The sequence below is a fragment of the Lynx canadensis genome, chromosome F2 (assembly GCF_007474595.2).
Source record: "Lynx canadensis isolate LIC74 chromosome F2, mLynCan4.pri.v2, whole genome shotgun sequence".
Taxonomy (NCBI): domain Eukaryota; kingdom Metazoa; phylum Chordata; class Mammalia; order Carnivora; family Felidae; genus Lynx; species Lynx canadensis.
In genome coordinates this window covers 10,918,302-10,937,120 of record NC_044320.2, presented here as the reverse complement: position 1 = coordinate 10,937,120, position 18,819 = coordinate 10,918,302, and the positions used below count along the sequence as shown (strand labels likewise).

Here is an 18,819-nt window from a genome sequence, read left to right as displayed (position 1 = left end):
TGAGTGTGTGGATCGAGGTCACATGGTTGCTAGGTAGCCAAGCTGGTACCTAAACCCGGGACATCTGACAGAAGACCCTGGACCGAAACCTGCATCCTCTTCCTGCACGTTTCTGGGTCTGCTACTTCCTCTCATGGCCCCACTCCCGGCCCTCCCGTCTGAGCCCAGGGGGGCTTCTAACGTACGTGCCAAATGTCTGTCGGCTTCTGATGCCTAAGTGCACGTCGGGTGCTATTCGTCGTAGAACATGACAGCAAGGAAGAAGCTTGAGGCCTTTCTTGAAAAAGCTGTCTAGATTAATAAAGCAATTCTTTTCTGATCGCCAAAATAATATCACAGGTCTTTGCAGAACACCGACAAACTAGGAATAAGTAAAAAAGAAAGTAGAAAAACACACTCGTATGTTTTCCAGCTTTTTCTCCTGGAAATTGTTCATGTCCTTGTTCATTTACCCATGGATGATCTTAACGATCGTGTTATCAGTTTGCTCAAGGACAGCATCCTTTATATTCATAATGGTGGCAGGCATCTTTTTTTTCTCTCCCAATTTGTTGTGTGTTATTACATTTTAAAAAGCGTTTTTGGAGGTTAGAAGAGGCTGCTTAGATTTTTTTAAACATTTGTTTTCAATGTTTATTTTTGAGAGACAGAGAGAAACAGAGCATGAGCAGGGGAGGGGCAGAGAGAGAGGGAGACATAGAATCCTAAGCAGGCTCCAGGCTCTGAGCTGTCAGCACAGAGCCTCACACAGGGCTCGAACCCACGAACTGTGAGATCATGACCTGAATTGAAGCTCCTGCTAAGATTTTTTAAAGCGTTTATTTTAAGTTTTTAAAAGTATTTTAAATGTTTATTTATTTTTGAGAGAGAGAGAGCAGGGAGGGGCAGAGAGAGAGAGAGAGAGAGAGAGAGGAGACAGCACAGAGCCCGACGCAGGACTTGAACTCATGAAACTGTGAGATCGTGACCTGAGCTGAGACCAAGAGTCAAACGCTTAGCCGACTGAGCCACCCAGGCGCCCCACTGCCTAGATTTTAAGGGACCGGTTTTGCCCCGCAGAAACCCTCTCGTGGTCTGGAGCTGCCCAGCTGGCGTGGCGCACAGACAGGCCTTGACCTTGGCTGCAGGAGGGTTTGCCTGTGGCTGTCAAGGCTCTTCTTGAGCAGCTTGAGCTGGAATAAAGCAGTGCTGCCCTCAAAGGCCCCAGGGTGCCGGTCAGAAACGCCAAAGCCATTTATTTTCCTTTCCCGGGAAGAGCAGGCCTCTGCTCTGGGGGCTGAGAGCCAGGGCTCAGAACCGGGGAGGTTCACGGTCGCCGTCGGAGCGTGTTGGGTAGCCCCTACCTCTCCATGCACACGAGTCTGTTCAGCTTCCACTGGCTGGAGCGCTGACGTCACCATCGTGAGTACAGTGTGTGTGGCCGCAGGACCACCAGCTGCCGAAAGGCGTCCTGGTTGCATCGCTGTTCACAAAAGTGCCTTCCGTGCCCAGCTGACGACGTGGTATTAGGTCACTCTGCGGATGGGAAGGTGAGGCTCAGGAGGACAGGAGGCAGGGCTGGGACTAGACTCTGAGTTCGGGTGAACTCTGTGATGGGGACACGATCCAGGGCCGGGGAAGTCATGGGGGGGGGGTGCGGGGGGCGATGTCAGAGACCTCAAGGGATGAGGACAGAGGAGGGGCCATCTCTGAGGGTACCCAGGCCGGAGCCACAGACCCCACCTGCCTGGCTCATTTTCTAATCTGTTCTGCTCGTCCTCTGTTTTCTAGGGCCACCCTTCTCCCAATCCCAGCTATAAAAACAATGGGGCACACACAGGGCAATGTAGGGGAATGGGAACACACACACACACACACACACACACACACACACACGCACCCTGTGTGCTTACCCATGAAACCCCAGAAAGCAGTCTCCTTAAAGTTAGGAACATGACATATCCATGATGCTTGTCACTACTAGACAATGGGCACAAGGCATCGTAGATGCAATTAGAAAGAAGGAAGAAGTGAACAGGAACAAGGAGTACTCTACTCAACGACATCCAGGTTATTCAGTTAGAAAACATCGCCAACAATAGAATTCAGTTACGTGTTGGGGTAACAGAGTATCTGTCAATGTAATAGAAGAAATATAATGAAACAAAGAAGTCCATCACAATAGCTGCAAACAGATCTCACGCATCATAGTTATCAAGTTATGTGTACGATGTATATGAATAAAATTTGAAGATATTATTAAGGAATAGACACAAACATGTGAATAAATGAAAAGACGCCCCCATAAGAGGAAGACCCACACTAGTATATGCCAACTGTCTCTAAATTAATCTCTAAGTTTAACATAATTCCAATTAAAAATAGGATTCCCCGCTCCCCCCCCCCGGAATTAAATATGCTGATATTCTACGGGAAAAGACAAAGATGAGAATAGTCAAATTCTGAATAATGAAAGGTGGTCTAGGTCTGAAAGATATTAAACTACCTTATAAAGCTAAAATAAATGAAGCAGTTTGGTAAATGGTGTGTGAGTAGAACACAGACCCATGAAACCGTGTGAAACAGCCAGAAATATATCCAAATATACGCAGAAATTTAGGTCATCATTAAGAGGACATTTCAGATCAGTGGGAGAAAAGGAGGTGATTTAATAAGTGGTGTTAGGTTTAGACAAGTGGTAGCCATCTAAAACAAAGTTCAGGTCCATTCTTAGTTACTTCTACCGAGATAAACTCCAGGTGGAGAAAATATCTACATTTTTTAAAACCCCACTGTAAAAGTATTTTTAAAAAGACGTGGGAGATTTTATTTAAATAGTATCCAAATGGGGAAGGACTTTGTGTGTGTGTGTGTGTTTGAGTTTTACAATTTATTAAATAGGAAAGCTGTCCATTTGAACAGAAGAGAGGAGATCTATTAAAAAAAAAAAAAAAACATCTAGAGAAAAGTGGCCAAAAAGGGGTATGGTGCGTGTGGTGCCTCCCCTACATTGGAAAGCAGCTGGAAAAGCACCCTGGGAGACCTCGTGCTGACCCAGGAAGCCTGCGCACACACTCTAAATCCCTGAATTCCAAACTTGATTGTACGAGATGCCACTTGCAACGTGCATCAAAACCCTCCAGCCAAAGCAGCCTTTCAAGTCTGAAGGCCCACAGATGCCTTGAGATGGTTCCACACAGTGGCGCGCCCACGTGACCTGGGACCCCGCGGAGGGACAGCAGCGCCCCCACTCGGGGCATCCCGGCTCAGGTCTCCAACTGTACGAGCCGCCCCTGACCCCGAGGCCCCAGGAGTGGACTCTGAGCCAGCCGGGGCACCAAGTGAGGTCAAGGAGGCACTAGGGCCTTGGCAGGCGAGCACGGAGCTGCGGCTCACCTACCCCCTCTCCTTACGGAATCGAGGACGATCGACTGAACTTACCTTACGATTAACATTCTGGAATGACGACGGAAAACACTTACTACGGAACGGTCGTGTTCATGTTTAGTCACTTCAAAACACCACCAGCTTTCACCGAAACGTCTTCCGAAGGAGCACTAGTCCGTCAAGTAGCAGGAGCTCACCAGGAAGGGGCGCATAGAAACCGGGTGCAGCTCTCACACGCGGGGGGCTCCTCGCTGCCCCTGGCTGCCAGCGCTGTTTAGGCCATGAAATCAGCGGCACGATCAATACTTTGGCTACGGCCGAGGACCCCGTACTTAAAGACACAAAGGCATTTTCAAGCCCAGCGAGCGGCGGCGGCCGGGCGGAAGCAGGGCTGCGACCTGGAGGCACCTCACGGCTCTCAAGACTCCTCTTCCTCATCTTGCATTTCGGAAATTCTGTCCAAGGATTGAAGGATTTCGGCAACACGATTCAACGCTTCAGCTCCAGAAACCAGCTGCCTGATGGAGGAGTGGGCGTTGTTCCTGCGGACGCGAAGGTTCCGCGAGGCCACGTGGGTGTTCTGCCTCGCCCCCTGCAGGCGCGGCGCCCTGGCCCGACCGCAAGGCCGCCTTCTCGCGCTTGAAGTTCGAGACCTAGGCCTGCAGCGAGCTTCTGTCCCGCTTCGGTTTCAGGATGGGACCTCCCGCCCTTACGGCCCGTTTTGTCATCGGCGCCAGGTGCTGCTGCCCCTGCGGGACCACTGACTCCGGATCTCGGCCGTCACTTTCCGCCTTTATCGTTTTCGCTTCCGGCTTCCGCTCCAGCGTCCTCCCCGTTTCTGCTTGAGTTTCGGAGAAGCTCTGGACCTCAGGCGGCTTTCCTCTCGGCCTAGGATTTTCAGCTTTCAGCGCTTCGTGGCGTCTCTGCAGCGTCCGCGGGCGCCTGTCCCCCAGAGACTCTCCGGGAGCCGCGAAGTGTGCGCCGGGGCTCCCCGCCGGAGAGAGAGGCAGGCGCGGGAGTCAGGGTCGCTCAGCATCCACGGGGGCAGGGTCTCGGGCCCCACCAGCTCCCACGGGGTGGAGGAGGAGGAGGAGCCGTACGTGCTCCACACTGGCCGGCGAGTAGGCCCCGATCCACCCCTCGTCCTCGTCCAGAAGGTCACCAGCCCCTGTAGGGTCCTCGAAAGACGGCTGCTGCTATGCCTGGCCGTACCCCACGGTCTGGGGGGTTGGGGAGCTGCGGCCCAGTCCCGGCAGGTGCCTTGCGGGTTCCTTTGAATAAATCCTGTTGTTGGCGGTGTCTTCTCCCGACAGGCCCGGGTTCTGGGTTTTCAGAAACTCTCTGAAGGAGAACGGATCGGCCTCTGCAAGATCTTCAAGCTGATCGATCTCCAAAATGTGCCTCCTGGGCTCCTGGCGGGCCTTGCGTAGTGCATCTCCCCCTTCCCGTAGCCAAAATCTGGAGCCCGTCCCGGCGGGTCGGGGGCGGCCTCGGGGCCCGGCGCGCTCGGCCGCTCACCGTCCGGAGTATGACGAGGCCCCCGGCTCGTGACATCTGGGGGGGACGCCAGGGCAGCGCGCGTAACCGGTCGTTCCGGGCCCGGCCCTCTCTAACCCGGCCGCGGGGGCTCCGCCCGAGTCCCCCGCCCCTGTCGCCCGCCGCCCAGCCCAGGACTTTGTCTTTTTAAACCTGACACGAAAGTTCAGACTCCACATAAGAAGAGAAGCTTGGCATAAATCGTTTCATGAAATCAAACATTTCTAGGGGCACCAGGTGGCTCAGTCAGTTAAGTGCTCTGGTCATGATCTCACGTTTCACAGGTTCGAGCCCTGCCTCTGGCTCTGTGCTGGCAGTGGGGAGTCTGCTTGGGACTCTCTCTCTCCCTCTCTCTCTGCCCCTGCCCCACCCACTCTCGCTCTCTGAAAAATAAACAAAGACTAGCAACTCAGAAGAGAAAGGCATGAACAGAGCTCTGAGTTCAGAGAAAACTAAGTAACAGTGGCCTTTAAAATATGGAGGGTGCTCACCCTCACCGTTGGGGGGAAAAACACCACAAATTACAACTTCTGTGACAGATCATGTTCACCTGTTAAACTGGGCAAAATAAAGATGTCTGCGAACCTGCCGTTAAGGGGAGATACCAGCACTCGCCATCACTGGTGTTGGAAGGCACAGCCTCTTGGCAAAGCCATTTAGTGAGCTCTCTCAAAAAGGAAAATGCGCTAACCCCTGACCAGGGACACCACTGCTCAGCATTCATCCTGCACACACATTCACGCCTTTGCTCAGGGACGTGTGCGTAAGGACATTATGGGTAGTACAAGATCAGAAATAACTTACATATGTATCTACAGAGGACAGGTTAAATGAGATGCCAGGCACTCTTACAGTGAAACACTCTGTGGCCTTTAAAAGCAACACGACGGCTCTATAATGACATGTGACAAGCTCCTAAATGTACAAATTGTTATCGTCTCCGGCTGGGGCTTCCACACTCAGGGACAGAGACTCAGGGAGAGGAGCAGGAATTTGATTTTACTATACATACTTCTGGAGCATTTAACTTACAAAAATTTTTTTAATGTCTATTTATTTTTGAGAGAGACAGAGCGTGAGCAGGGGAGGGGCAGAGAGAGAGAAGACACAGAATCCAAAGCACAGGCTCCAGGCTCTGAGGTATCAGCACAGAGCCTGATGTGGGACTAGAACTCATGAGTCGTGAGATCACGACCTGAGCTGAAGTTGGATACTTAACCGACGGAGCCACCCAGGTGCCCCTGGTATATTTAACTTTTTAAAATCATGGACATATGTTCTTTTTTATTTATTTTTAATTTTTTAACGTTTTTTTTTTTTTTATTGTTAAGAGACAGGGAGAGACAGAGCATGAGCAGGGGAGGGGCAGAGAGAGGGGGAGACACAGAATCCGAAGCAGGCTCCAGGCTCCGAGCTGTCAGCACAGAGCCGGACGAGGGGCTCCAACTCACAAACCTGATGATGACCTGAGCCGAAGTCAGACACTCAACCGACTGAGCCACCCAGGCGCCCCGGACGTATGTTCCTTTTTAAAACTATATTTAAATCATTGTAAAGAAAAGAGAGAAAGTCTGAGAGCAGAGTTGGGCTCAAGATATACTATCTGTGTGGTGACGGGTAAGTTGTTTAATGTCTCTGGGCTCTTTCGCTTTATCGGTAATACACTCGTGGTCTATTTGAATTCCTAGGCCCTGGCCTCTTAGACACTCCCAGTAAAGCAAATACAGGGCAGTGCTGTGATTAGAACCCAGGTCGGTTTGGCTACGTTCATTCTTCCATTTCATTCCTTTGTCCATTCAACAAATTCCTGTAATTTTTTTTTTTAACGTACTTAACGGAGACAATTGAAATGTTTGCTATGGGCCAGGCATGGTTCTAGACGCTTTACAGTTACTGACTTGTTTAATCTGCACTACAGCCCCCTATGGCAGTTACCGTTACTGTCTTACTCTACAGATAGGGAAACTGAGGCACAGAGAAGTGAAGTAACTTGCCCCAGCCCCGTGTCTGGTAGGTGGCCTGGTGAATGCCATTATTGCCAGGCAGGCTGCGGAGCCTGAGCTCTTTCTACAGCACCCCATGGAGTGTGGGGCATGGGGTCCCCAGGTCAGTGTGGAGGTACTCATAGCGCTAGGAGGGGCTGTGAGGTGATGGGCCTGGAATCTTCTTCCCCTCTTGAACACCTGCTCATGGAACAGCCTGACCCATCCAGCCCCTCCACCTCTTTGAGTAGGGCTGGGGAAGAGGGCAGAAGAGGCTTTCTGGTGTCCAGAAAACGTGAGTTCCCACAAGCCGAGTGGATGCCCGGAAAGTACCAGAGCTTGAGCTGTCTTGCAAGGGCCAGGGAACCCCAGAGACAAGCAGCTGAGGGGGCCGATAAGGGGCCAGGGGTCAAAGCAGGTCTCCCCAAGGACGGAACCACGGTGAGGCGTTGTGGAAATGACCACCACCACGGGCAGCTGTATGTTCAGGACGGGAGCTCTGGGAACGATCTGGGTTCCTCGTATCTACTGGGGAGATGTGGGCACATAGATGGCAAACAGGGCCACGGGAGTGGCCGAGCCTACCAGGGAGAGCGTGTGGCAGGGTGACAAGAGCCCCCAGGAGCATCACTATTTGAGAAACAGGCAGACGAAGACGGTTCACAAAGAAGATGTGAAAAGGATGGTCAGAAGGATGGGAAGAGGGGCGCCTGGGTGGCGCAGTCGGTTAAGCGTCCGACTTCTTGCGGTCCGTGAGTTCGAGCCTCGCGTCGGGCTCTGGGCTGATGGCTCAGAGCCTGGAGCCTGTTTCCGATTCTGTGTCTCCCTCTCTCTCTGCCCCTCCCCCATTCATGCTCTGTCTCTCTCTGTCCCAAAAATAAGTAAACGTTGAAAAAAAAAATTAAAAAAAAAAGAAGGATGGGAAGAGAACGGGAGGAGAGGGTGTGACCCTCTTTCATGACGGCTGCCGACAGAAGCCCTGAAAATGTCCTGTTCAGATATGGACAGTTTCTTCTCCAAGGTGAACTGGAGAAAGAATTATTTGAACAATGGAGCAGTTTTCGGCTGGCACTTCCCTTGTTTTCTATTCTTACAGAGATGACACATTTTCCCATATGTTGTTTTGGCAGAGATCTCTGCCTAAACACGTTTACACACACATACACGTATATTTGCAGGCGCACATATTTAAATCAATTAAGCTAATATTTATTGAATCTCGGTTGTGTGCAAAGCACGGCACCTCCCAGGGGTCTGCCAGGATGTGACGGCAATGTGCTAAACGCCGAGATCCAACTGTGAGCCCAGACGGATGGGTTCCCCAAACAGGTGTGTGTCCTTCGTGCAGGACTTCAGAGAAGCCTTTACCAAACTGTGCATCAGACTTAGTTGGTTGGTTCGCTGGACCCAATCCTGGGGCAGAGAAACCCACCTTCCCCGAAAACCTCCTGCTGAGTGAGAAACCAGCTCTTGTCTTGTTGAAGCCACTGATACTCGGTGTCTGTGAATGTTAGAATCCTAATTAGTACTTACAGACATATGGCCCAGAATCACTGCAGAGAAAGGGCAGCCGCCTGTGAAAGATGTCCCCTGCTACGCTGCCCAGGATGGCTCTCGGTTTTGTAACGCTACTTATTAAATTTCCTGGAACCCAAGTTGCTGTTCTGCGCTCGACCCTCCCTCCGCCTTTGCACCTGCTCTGCCTCTTGGGCCGATCACGTCACGGGGTGTTCCAGACGCGCAGACCACGCGTGCAAGAGGCAAGAGGGAGGGCAGCACTGCCAGGGGAGGTCAAAGTGGTGCAGCCCCTGGGGATGCAGAGCTGGTGGGGGGAGGGGGAAGGGAGAAGAGAGGAGGGAGGAGGGAGGCTGTAGGTCAAGATGTTTTTAGGTGGAGTTGGAAATAATCCTGAGGCAGAGGGCAATCATTTGGAAAGAGTGAGGAATGCTCCTCCTTTGGAGACTGATTTTTAAGGGGTGAAAATAAGTGAGCATCTTCCTTTAAGGTTTCTTTTGCTTCTACAATACCGGAAAGAAGTTTGGCAAGTCGGGGAGGAGAGGTGTCACTCAAATGCTGTCCTGTTGCTGTGGGAAGGGACACGGGATATGATGATAGCACATCCATAGGGGACCCAGGTGACCTGGCAAGATTATGCCCAAAATAGCTTTTATTTGGGAGCAGGTTCATGTTGCTTAATATAATTTTTAACGTTCTAATCATGGGGAAAGTCCTAACATAGGCAAAAATGACACAATGGTCTCCCGAAACAGCATGAACTCAGGATAATCCTGTCTTATTCCCACTGCTATCCATTTCCCCTCCCTTATTTTAAATTCTTTTTTTTTTTTTAAGTTTATTTATTTTGAGAGAGACAGAGAGAGAGTGTGTGTGTGAACAGTGGAGGGGCAGAGAAGGAGGAAGAGAGAGAATCCCAAGCAGGATTCTGCACTGACAGCTTGGAGCCCAATGAGGGCCTTGATGTCACCAACTGTGAGATCGTGACCTGAGCCGACACGAAGAGTCCGACGTTCAACTGACTGAGCCTGCCAGGCGCCCCTCCCCTCCCTTATTTTAAAGCCAATACTGGGCGTCGTATTACATGATCCATAAATATAGCATTTTAGTATGTATCTCTGAAACATAAGAAACATAACCACAAGGCCATTATGACATTAAAAATGATTTTTAAAATATCAACGATTGTATGGATGGTGTTCAAATATTTAATTATTTAGTAAATGTATTTAAAAAAATTTTTTTTAACGTTTATTTATTTTTGAGACAGAGAGAGACAGAGCATGAACGTGGGAGGGTCAGAGAGAGAGGGAGACACAGAATCGGAAACAGGCTCCAGGCTCTGAGCCATCAGCACAGAGCCTGACGCGGGGCTTGAACTCACGAACCGTGAGATCATGACCTGAGCCGAAGTCAGACGCTTAACCGACTGAGCCACCCAGGCGCCCCTGGTAAATGTATTTTTTTAATGTTTATGTATTTTTGAGAGAGAGAGAGAGAGAGAGAGAGAGAGACAGAGCACGAGCCGGGGAGGGTCAGAGAGAGAGGGAGACACAGAATCCGAAGCAGGCTCCAGGCTCTGAGCTGTCAGCACAGAGCCCGACGCAGGGCTCGAACTCACAAACCCGGAGATCGTGACCTGAACGGAAGTCAGACACTTAACCCACTGAGCCATGCGGGGGCCCCCGTCAATGTACTTTTATTTACAATTCTTCCGTTTGAGTCAGATCTAGACAAGACCCACGCATTGTGATTGGTTAATATGTCATTGAAGTATCCTTTAATGTACAGATTTCCCCTCTGCCTCTCTCTTTTTTAACCCTTGCAATTTATTTGCAGAAGAAACCAGTTTTTGCTTGGGCCCCGGAGAGCCTCTCCCGTGTGGACTTTGCTACTTGCATGTTCACGTGCTCGAGTATACCCTCCATATTTCCCATGAATTGGTCGTTTCATCTAGAGCTGCGGCGTCCCATATGGTAGCCACCAGCCAAAACCAGAATAAATTAGGTGAAATTTCAGCTGCTCGGCAGCCACATGTGACTCTCCTGCCACATCAGACAGTACAGATTATAGAACACGTCCATCATCCGGGCAAAAACTTCTCCTGGACATTTAAAGGCTGAGAAGCTTACCTAAAATGTAATTTTTTTGGAAGACCGTTTCATCAGGACATTAGCCTTTGACGCTATAGCATCCTTTGTTCCCCGGGAGAAAAATGTCTTTGGAGTAAGTGACCCCAAGGTCAGCCCCTCTGGTATTCCCTCTCTCCATCCAGGCATCTCGGAGTCCTCCTCGAGACTTTCCTCTCCCCCGGTTTGTATTGTTGCGTTTACCCCCTAAGCGCCTCTCAAATCGGTCCCCTTGTCTCTATTTTTGGAGCGAACACTCTGCCCCAGGTCACTTTATCTCCGAGAAACCGAAATGCTCTCTGCTGGGTCTCCCGAGGTCACCTTGGCCTGCACCTGGTGCCTTCTCTGCAGGACAGCGGCAGGAGCTCGGTGCTCAGAGCACTGGAACATTCCCGTCCGGATCAGGAACGCGCTTACCACGGGGCCCACTGTGCAGTGAACAGTGACGCAGAGGAAGGCACAAAATGCTGGGACCGGTGCAGTGAAATTGAGGACCCGGCCAGAGTCCTGCTCACAGCACCCTTCCGGGTTTTCCAGTACCTCCAGGATTAAACCTTGTAACCTGGTTAGGCAGGATTGACACTTTAGCTGCGGGATCCTGGGGAGGCCCCAGGGGCTCTGGGGGAGGAGGAGCCAGGCCCCTTGAGGAGTGCTCAGGGGGCTGAGGCAGCGGCTGGATTTTTCAAATGCTGCGTATTTCGGTATTGTAACGGACCCGTTCAGCCCAAACAGCGTACCTGGCGAGTTTTTGTCCGTGTACCCCCAATCTCTTATTCTGCCGTGCTGGCTTTATCTGGTTGCTGGAACTTTCTTTTATTTATTTATTTCTCTATTTATTTATTTAATTGATTTTTTTTTTCTATTTGAGATAGAGAGAGAGCACGAGGGGGGCAAGGGGAGAGAGGGAGGGAGGCAGAAGATCCGAAGCGGGCTCCGTGCTGACAGCCGACAGCCCAACGCGGGGCTCGAACTCAGGAACCATGAGATCATGGCCTGAGCTGAAGTCAGACCCTCAACCGACCGAGTCAGCCAGGCCCCCCAAGTTGCTGGAACTTTCTATACTCCCTCCAGTCAAAGGACATTCCCTTCCCCAATTCCTACTCATTCTTCAGTTTCCCGGTGAAGGTTCATCTCCTCAGGGAAGGCCTCCCCGACCGCCTCCCCGACCGCCTCCCAGGCCATGAGCTTCCTCTTTCATCCTCCAAAGAAAATGTGTTTCCTCCTTGCTCCGTTTCTGATTTTATACATGTTTTTGGTTTTGCTCGACATTATATTCCTGACTCGTGATGGTGCATAGTAGGTGTGCCGTGTCATTTTTGTTGAATAAAATGAGAATGGAATGAGTAGCCTGAACTTTTAATATTCGGTGTCATTTGCTGTGCTGGGTATTTTCTTTTTTCATTTTGTAATTAGTTGGCGTCATTGATTTACAAGCCACGGTTTATCTTTTGTGGACAAACTGTTTCTGTGCCTAATTTGTGACCTGGGGGATCTGGCTCATTCTCATGCCACAGAGGCCCCTTTGCTCATCTGTAGCTCCTCAAACACCTGGCCCTCAATGGCACCCACTGCACAGTGAAGGAGCCGACGAATGTTGCCAGTGTGGATATAAGAATCACACCCGTGCAGTGAACAGTGATGCAGAGGAAGGCACAAAATGCTGGGACCGGTGCAGTAAAATTGAGGACCCGGCCAGAGTTTTGTTTACTGAGTCCTGCTCTAGCTTCTGGGCCGTGGGAGTGAAAAAGACAGAGTAGATGCCCACCTTCCAGGAGGAGGGAGCTTATTTTCCAGGGGAGAAAGGCATACTCTAATCTGGTAGATAAATGAACAATAACAACTTAGATCACGTCAAGTTTTGAGAAGAACATGGAGTGACTGGATAGAAACCAGGAGTGGTGGGGGGTGGGTCTACTGTAGAGAATGGTCAGGGGAGGCTTCCTGGAGGAAGCGACATTTGAGCAGAGCCATGAAGGGTGAGAAGGATGAGGACACAGCTGCCGAAGAGCCCGGGTTGGGGAGAGCCAGGCGGTGGGAGGAAAGCCAGGCAGGGGAAATAGTCAAGTGCAGAGGACCGGAGCTGGGAAAGAGCCAGCAGGTGACTCGGGGAAGATGACCTCAGCCTCAGTTTTCTCATCCGTAAAATGGTAACAGGGGCACCTACCAACTGCAGAGGCTGCAGCTATCATTGTTGAGATTATGATTATCATTTAGTTCAGGAGAGGTTTCAACAGAGCAAATAAATGCTTTCACCCAGACCAGACAACAGATTCATTAGTTGTATGTTGTGACTTCCCCTGGAGAATGTGGTTTAGGCTCTAGAACTCGTAATGACACTAGACCCTTACCTCGCCCCGCCTCCACATGCATGGGCACACGCACGCATATCCACACACAAGTACACATATACACAGCATGTACGAGGGGTTTCGGTTTGTGGCTGTCGGATTCCTGTTCCCGAACACCACCTTAGAGACAGTGCAGATTTTGGCATTTCAGGCTTCAAGCTTTCAGCTCATCCCCAACGCCCCCCACACCCCTTCCTCGTAAATCTGTGGGAGGAGCAGGGGGGGTGGGGCTGGGGGTGGGGACCAAGCCACTTAATCAGCTGGGAAGTCTCCTCAAAAGCCCCTCTGCCTCAATCCGCAGGGAGACCAGGGGACAACTTGCAACACAAGTTGGGTCCTTAAAAGGCAGCACAGAGACCAAGCCGGGGCGAAGGGAAGGCATCCTGGGAGGTGAGAGCATCACCTGTGGGGTGGGGAGAAACAGGTGTTTCCTGGGGAAAACAGCAGCTGCAGGGAAGAGAAAGGTCTACAGGGAACAGCAAAGGCAAAAAAAAAAAAAAAAAAAAAAAAAAAAGAAAAGAAAAGAAAAGAAAAAGAAAGAAAGAGAAAAAAAAATCAAGACAGAGATGATTCCACCTCTTTTTAAATTATGGACGCGCTCCGGGGACTCAGAATCCAGAGGGCTTTCCTGTGTTATGGGGCTGTGGGGACACCGCGCGATACTGGGTATTATGCTTCCTTCTCTCCGTTCACAGCCAATACCATCCTCTCAGCTGCTCCGACCAAAACCGTGCGGTCATCCTTGACTTCGTCCCGCGTCTCACATGCCACATTCATCCCATCTGCAAAGCCCACCGGTTCGACCTTCAGAAGGTATCCAGAACCCGAGCAGACCCCCTCTCCCCACCCCCACCGCATCACCTGTCACGCGGCTCAGAGAGAGGCTCTCCCTCCAGGTGTCCTCTTTCAACCCATGCCCCTCTGCAGTCTGGCCCAGCACCTGGCCAGAGCAACCCTGTTCCTCGGAGGCCCCCTTGCTTGCAAAGCCAAACGCGAAGTCCCGGGAGGGGCCCTAGCAACATCCAGAAGCTACCATGTGCCCAGCTGAGGTTGTATGGTGACATGAACGTGTCCTGTGTGCCCTTGCCCAGAAGTGTGTGGGTGTCAGGTGTGTGGGTGTATTCGTTTCCTATTACTGCTATATCAAACGATCAGAGCATCATAGCTTAAAACAACAGAAATGTATCCTGTCTCAACTCCGGAGGTCCGAAGTCCGAAATCAACATTGCTGGGCCAAACCCCAAGACTCTAGGGGAGAATCCATTCCTTGCCTCTTCCAGCTTCTGGTGGCTGCCTGGCATTCTTTGGCCATAAATCTAATCTTGTCTCCATGGTCACATTGCCTCCCGTTCTGGGTGTGTCTAATCTCCCACTGCCTCTCTCTTGTGAGGACACTTGTCATGACACTCAGGGCTCACCCAGATGAGCCAGGAAAATCTTCATTTCAGGATCCTTAACTTCATCACAGTGTGGTCCAATGAGACGCAAAGAGACCGCTTTGTTGGGCCTCCTTGCAAAGACTATGTGTTTTTCCCCGGAAAACAGTTAACGAGTAAAGATTCGTGATCAAGAAGTTCTGAAGCTGAAGATTAAAGCACAGAGGAAGGAAAGGCCTGAAGAAGCAGAGAGAAATGGGGCCAGCATCCTCATGACCTTTATGAGCTCCTGGATCACACAGAGCCCGAAGCCCTTCTCGTCCACCTCTGGTCTTTTCAGTTATGAGACCCAGTAATTTCCTCTTTCTTTTAAGCCAGTTTGAACTGGATGTTCTGTCACTTACACCAAAAAGAGTTCTTATTGATATTCTCTTTAAACCTCAAATTCTTACCTAAAAATAGGTTATAAATATCTTACAGAATTATGATAAAATTTAATTTTTTAATGCTCATTATTTATTTTTGAGAGAGAGAGAGAGCAGAGGAGGGGCAGAGAGAGAGGGAGGCACAGAGTCCAAAGCAGGCTTCAGGCTCCGAGCCGTCAGCACAGAGCCCGACGCGGGGCTTGAACCCACGAACCGCGAGATCAGGACCTGAGCCGAAGCCAGACGGAGGCTCGACTGATGGGGCTACCCAGGCACTCCCAGAATTCTGATAAAATTTAAATGAAATGACATGTATAACACATATATGTTAATTCCTGGCACATAAAAATTCTCCTTGTGAATGATGGCTGTTAATATTTAACACTTGACCATCACAAGATAAGAACTAGATCTTACATCAAGCTGGTATGTTTGGGTTATAGTTACTAAAATCTAGGATCTGGGGCGGAATCTGGGAGACATGGGAGCAGAGCTGACGCGTTCCCTGTGGCTGACCGTTTACCTAATGGCGTGTTCACTAATTGTCAAGTGTCTTGAGGGGCTGCAGGGGGGTCTTGTTCTCATCAGGAGCTCATGGTTTCTCTTGTCAAGGTAAGTTCAGCATCTATTAGTCAGGCGCCTTCGATATTCCCAGAGCAGGGCTGGGGACTGGAGATCCAACAGGAGGGAGAAGCGTGAGTTCAGGCTGCAGCAGGACTCACAGTCTGATGGAGGAGGCGCAGGCGAATCGATAATCACGTGAAGGTGGAGTGCAGGCTGGGGTGCTGGGTGGGGTGAGATGGTGGAGGATCCAGGGCAACCTGGGAGGGCTTCTGGGAGGCGGCGATGTTGGCACTGAGACCTGATAGACACACAGGAGCTTATGAAATAAAGAGCATTTTGAGCGGAGAAAACTTCATGTGCCTGTGACACAGGGAGTATATTCTGGGCTGAATTGTGTCCCCACACTCCCCATTCGTGTGTCGAAACCCTAACCCCCCGTATGATGGCATTTGGAGGTGGGGACTTTAAGGAGGTAATTAAGGCTAAATGAGTCACAAGGGTGGGGTCCTAATCCAATATGACTGGGGTCCTCACCAAAAGAGGCTCAGACACCAGGGATGCGTGTGCCCAGAGCCAAGACCACAGGAAGACAGAGGCAGAAGACGGCCATCGACAAGCCCAGGGGAGAAGCCTCAGGAGACTCCCACCTTGACCTCCTCGATCTTGGACTCCGGCCTCCAGAGATGTGAGCGAATCGGTTTCAGTTGTGTAAGTCACCCGGTCTGTGGCAGCCTTAACAGACTCACACCGAGTATGAGAAGTCCGGGGACGCCCGGCCAGGACAGAAGGAGATGGGGGTGGGGTGTGGGGGGTATGTCACGTCCCACAGGCCGACTTAGGGATTTTTTGGTCTTTATTGCAGGAGCCGTTGAAGTATTATTAGGGCAGAAGTGACGAGTATATAGAATCTACACATACGTAGAAATTGAAGCTCACTTTGAGAAAGTAAGAGGATTTTGAATCTGCCCTTATTGTGGTTTTTTTTTTTTAATTTTTAAAATATTTATTTTTGAGGGAGAGAGAGAGAGAGAGAGAGAGAGAGAGAGAGAATGAGTGGGGGAGGGGCAGAGAGAGAGGGAGACACAGAATCCAAAGCAGGCTCCAGGCTCTGAGCTGTCAGCACAGAGCCCGATGCCGGGCTCGAACTCACGGACCTGAGATCATTCATGACCTGAGCTGAAGTCGGATGTTTAATCGACTGAGCCACCAAGGCGCCCCTGCCCTTCTTGTGTTCGATTTGTCTGCCTCACCCTGGAGTGTGACGCGGGCTGGAATTGCCCTCTTGGCTGCTGAGTCACATTGCCCAGCTGGTGCTTGATGCTATTCCTTGAGTGAATAATGGCGAGATTTATGGGTCGGTGGGTATCTCGAGGGTCCAGAGGGAGGAGAGATTGCTCTGCCTGGTTGACTGGAGAAGGTAGGACTTCGGACCAGCTACGGAATTTGTGGGACCCAGTGCAAAATGGAAATCTAAGGCCGCTTGTTTGAAAATGATTAGGAGTTTCAAGACCGTGACAGCAGGGCATTAACTCAACCGTGGGTCCTTGCGAGCTCAGGGGGCTGTGTGACAGCACAGATCACAGATCTAGGAAGCCAGCCCTGGTTGGAGTACATCCCGGAAAGCTTCATGGAGGAGGAGGCAGCATTTGAGCTGGATTAGATCTGGGCCTGGGGAGCGACCTTCTCAGACAGAGGGATGGAATGGTATAGGCAAGAAGGTGGATAAGCACACCTCCCGATATGAGCCCAGAGGTCATGGGTGGACACTCTCTTTCACTGTTTAAAAAAAAAAAATCTGTCTGAGGCTCATTTCTCCGAGCCCTATTTTGGGGTGGGTTTCATTAATAACAGATGAATTCTGGCTCTGGGGACACCAGAGGTAATTTTTCACTTTTATTAGGGCTTGATGAGCGCTAAGCGTCATGCAGAAGCCCAGCCCCGTTTTTAAATGGGCTCTTTTCCATCCCTCTCCTTCGCAAGCAAACAAAGGCCACCAGCGAGGAAGGCCTGGCTCGATCACAGAGCGCTGGCACGGTGCCTTTCGACGTCAGCAGCTGTGCCCCCGGCATCTGCCGTGCTGAGGTCCTGGTGTGGCACACTACCTTGTGTTCGTCATGGTCTGGGGGCTGGCATAATGGGGAACCCTGCCAGGAGGGGGCCTGGCCGGAGTAAACCGACGGAGGGTAGCTCTGGGGGCTTCACCGGTAAGAGGTTCGTCGTACTCATACGAGTTTCCTCGGGCCACCATAACAGCCACGATCTTGGAGGCTCACGCAGAAATGCACCGTATCAAAGTTCCGGAAGCTACAAGCTGAGCATGAGAGTCAGCAGGGCTGTGCTCCCTCTGAAGGCTCTAGGGAAGAATCCTTCCCGTCTTTCTCTCGCTTCTGATGGTTGCCGGCCGTCCTGGCCGTTCCCTGGCTTGGCATCACTCCTGTGACCATCCCCCTTGTCATAAGGCATTCTTCTCTCTGTCTCTGTGTCCCAATTTCCCTCCTCTTTTGAGGACACCGGTTACAGCACCCTAATTTAGTAGGACCTCATCCACAAAGACTCAGTTTCCAAATAAGGTCACGTTCACAGGTACTGGGGGTTAGGACTTGATTATATATTTTGTGAGGGGGACACAATTCAACTCACAGCTCGGGTCTCCTTTCCTCCCAAGATACTAAGAATCACAAGGAACATCTGCAGGGGGCCCTGCACTTCACAAAATATTTCTTTGTTTTTAATTTTCTTTTTTTTCTTAGCGTTTATTTTTGAGAGAGAGCACGTGTGCACGTGCGAGGGTGGGGAGGGACCGAGAGAGAGAGGATCTGACACGGGCTCCGCGCTGACAGCAGAGAGCCCGACGCGGGGCTCGAACTCACAAATCGTGAGATCGTGACCTGAGCCAAAGTTGGACGCTTAACTGATAGAGCCACCCAGGCGCCCCCACAAATGTTTTTCTAAACCCTCTGCCCTCTCTCCTTTGCTCAGCAGCTCTGTCAGGTAGATTGGGAGGAAGCCCTGTGCCCATTTTACAGCCAGGATAATTGAGTTGTAAAACATTTTAAGTCGCAGCAAGGGACACATAGACAGCGGTTAGAAATATTTAGGGAAAACCCACGAATTGGGTGGTGGGAGGAAAGAAGGAGGTAAGGTGGGCAAGAGAACTGGAGACATGAGACGGGCCAGTCACTCTGAGAAACGCTCCCGAGAAAGGTTTGGGGATCACATTCTCGTCTCTGTAACACATCAGCCACAGCTCAACATTTATTGAATGTTCACCGTGTGGCAGGCACTGTGCTAAGCCCTGTAACCAAATCCTTGATTTAATCCTTACATCTGCCCGGTGCCGTGGGCTTGATTACTACTCCCTCCCTGGTCACAGGAGGGAGCTGAGTGAGACCCAAGCGGGTAAATGGAGAAGCCAGTAGTCGAAAGTCAAAGCTTACACTCCGTCACTGGGCCATTCTCACTGCTGACAGTGGCCCACACGTGTGGGCCAGTGAGTGTCCTATCAGAACTGCTGGGCCCTGTGGCGGGGCATTAGTGTGGATGGGCAGGAGCTCAGAGTCCCATGTAATGGGGGAGAG

The 18,819-nt window shown here is 50.9% G+C and overlaps 1 protein-coding gene across 1 annotated transcript in view; it reads right to left on the bottom strand.

Annotated features, from left to right (window-relative positions):
* Positions 1–3,677: 3,677 nt before the first annotated feature.
* Positions 3,678–18,819, bottom strand: part of ENTR1 (endosome associated trafficking regulator 1) — an 87,251-nt gene continuing 72,109 nt past the window's right edge. Inside the window, 4 exon segments of the mRNA XM_032591991.1 lie at positions 3,678–3,964; positions 3,966–4,376; positions 4,379–4,469; positions 4,471–4,879. Coding sequence (XP_032447882.1) covers positions 3,785–3,964; positions 3,966–4,376; positions 4,379–4,469; positions 4,471–4,879 — 1,091 coding nt within the window. The 3' untranslated portion in view covers positions 3,678–3,784.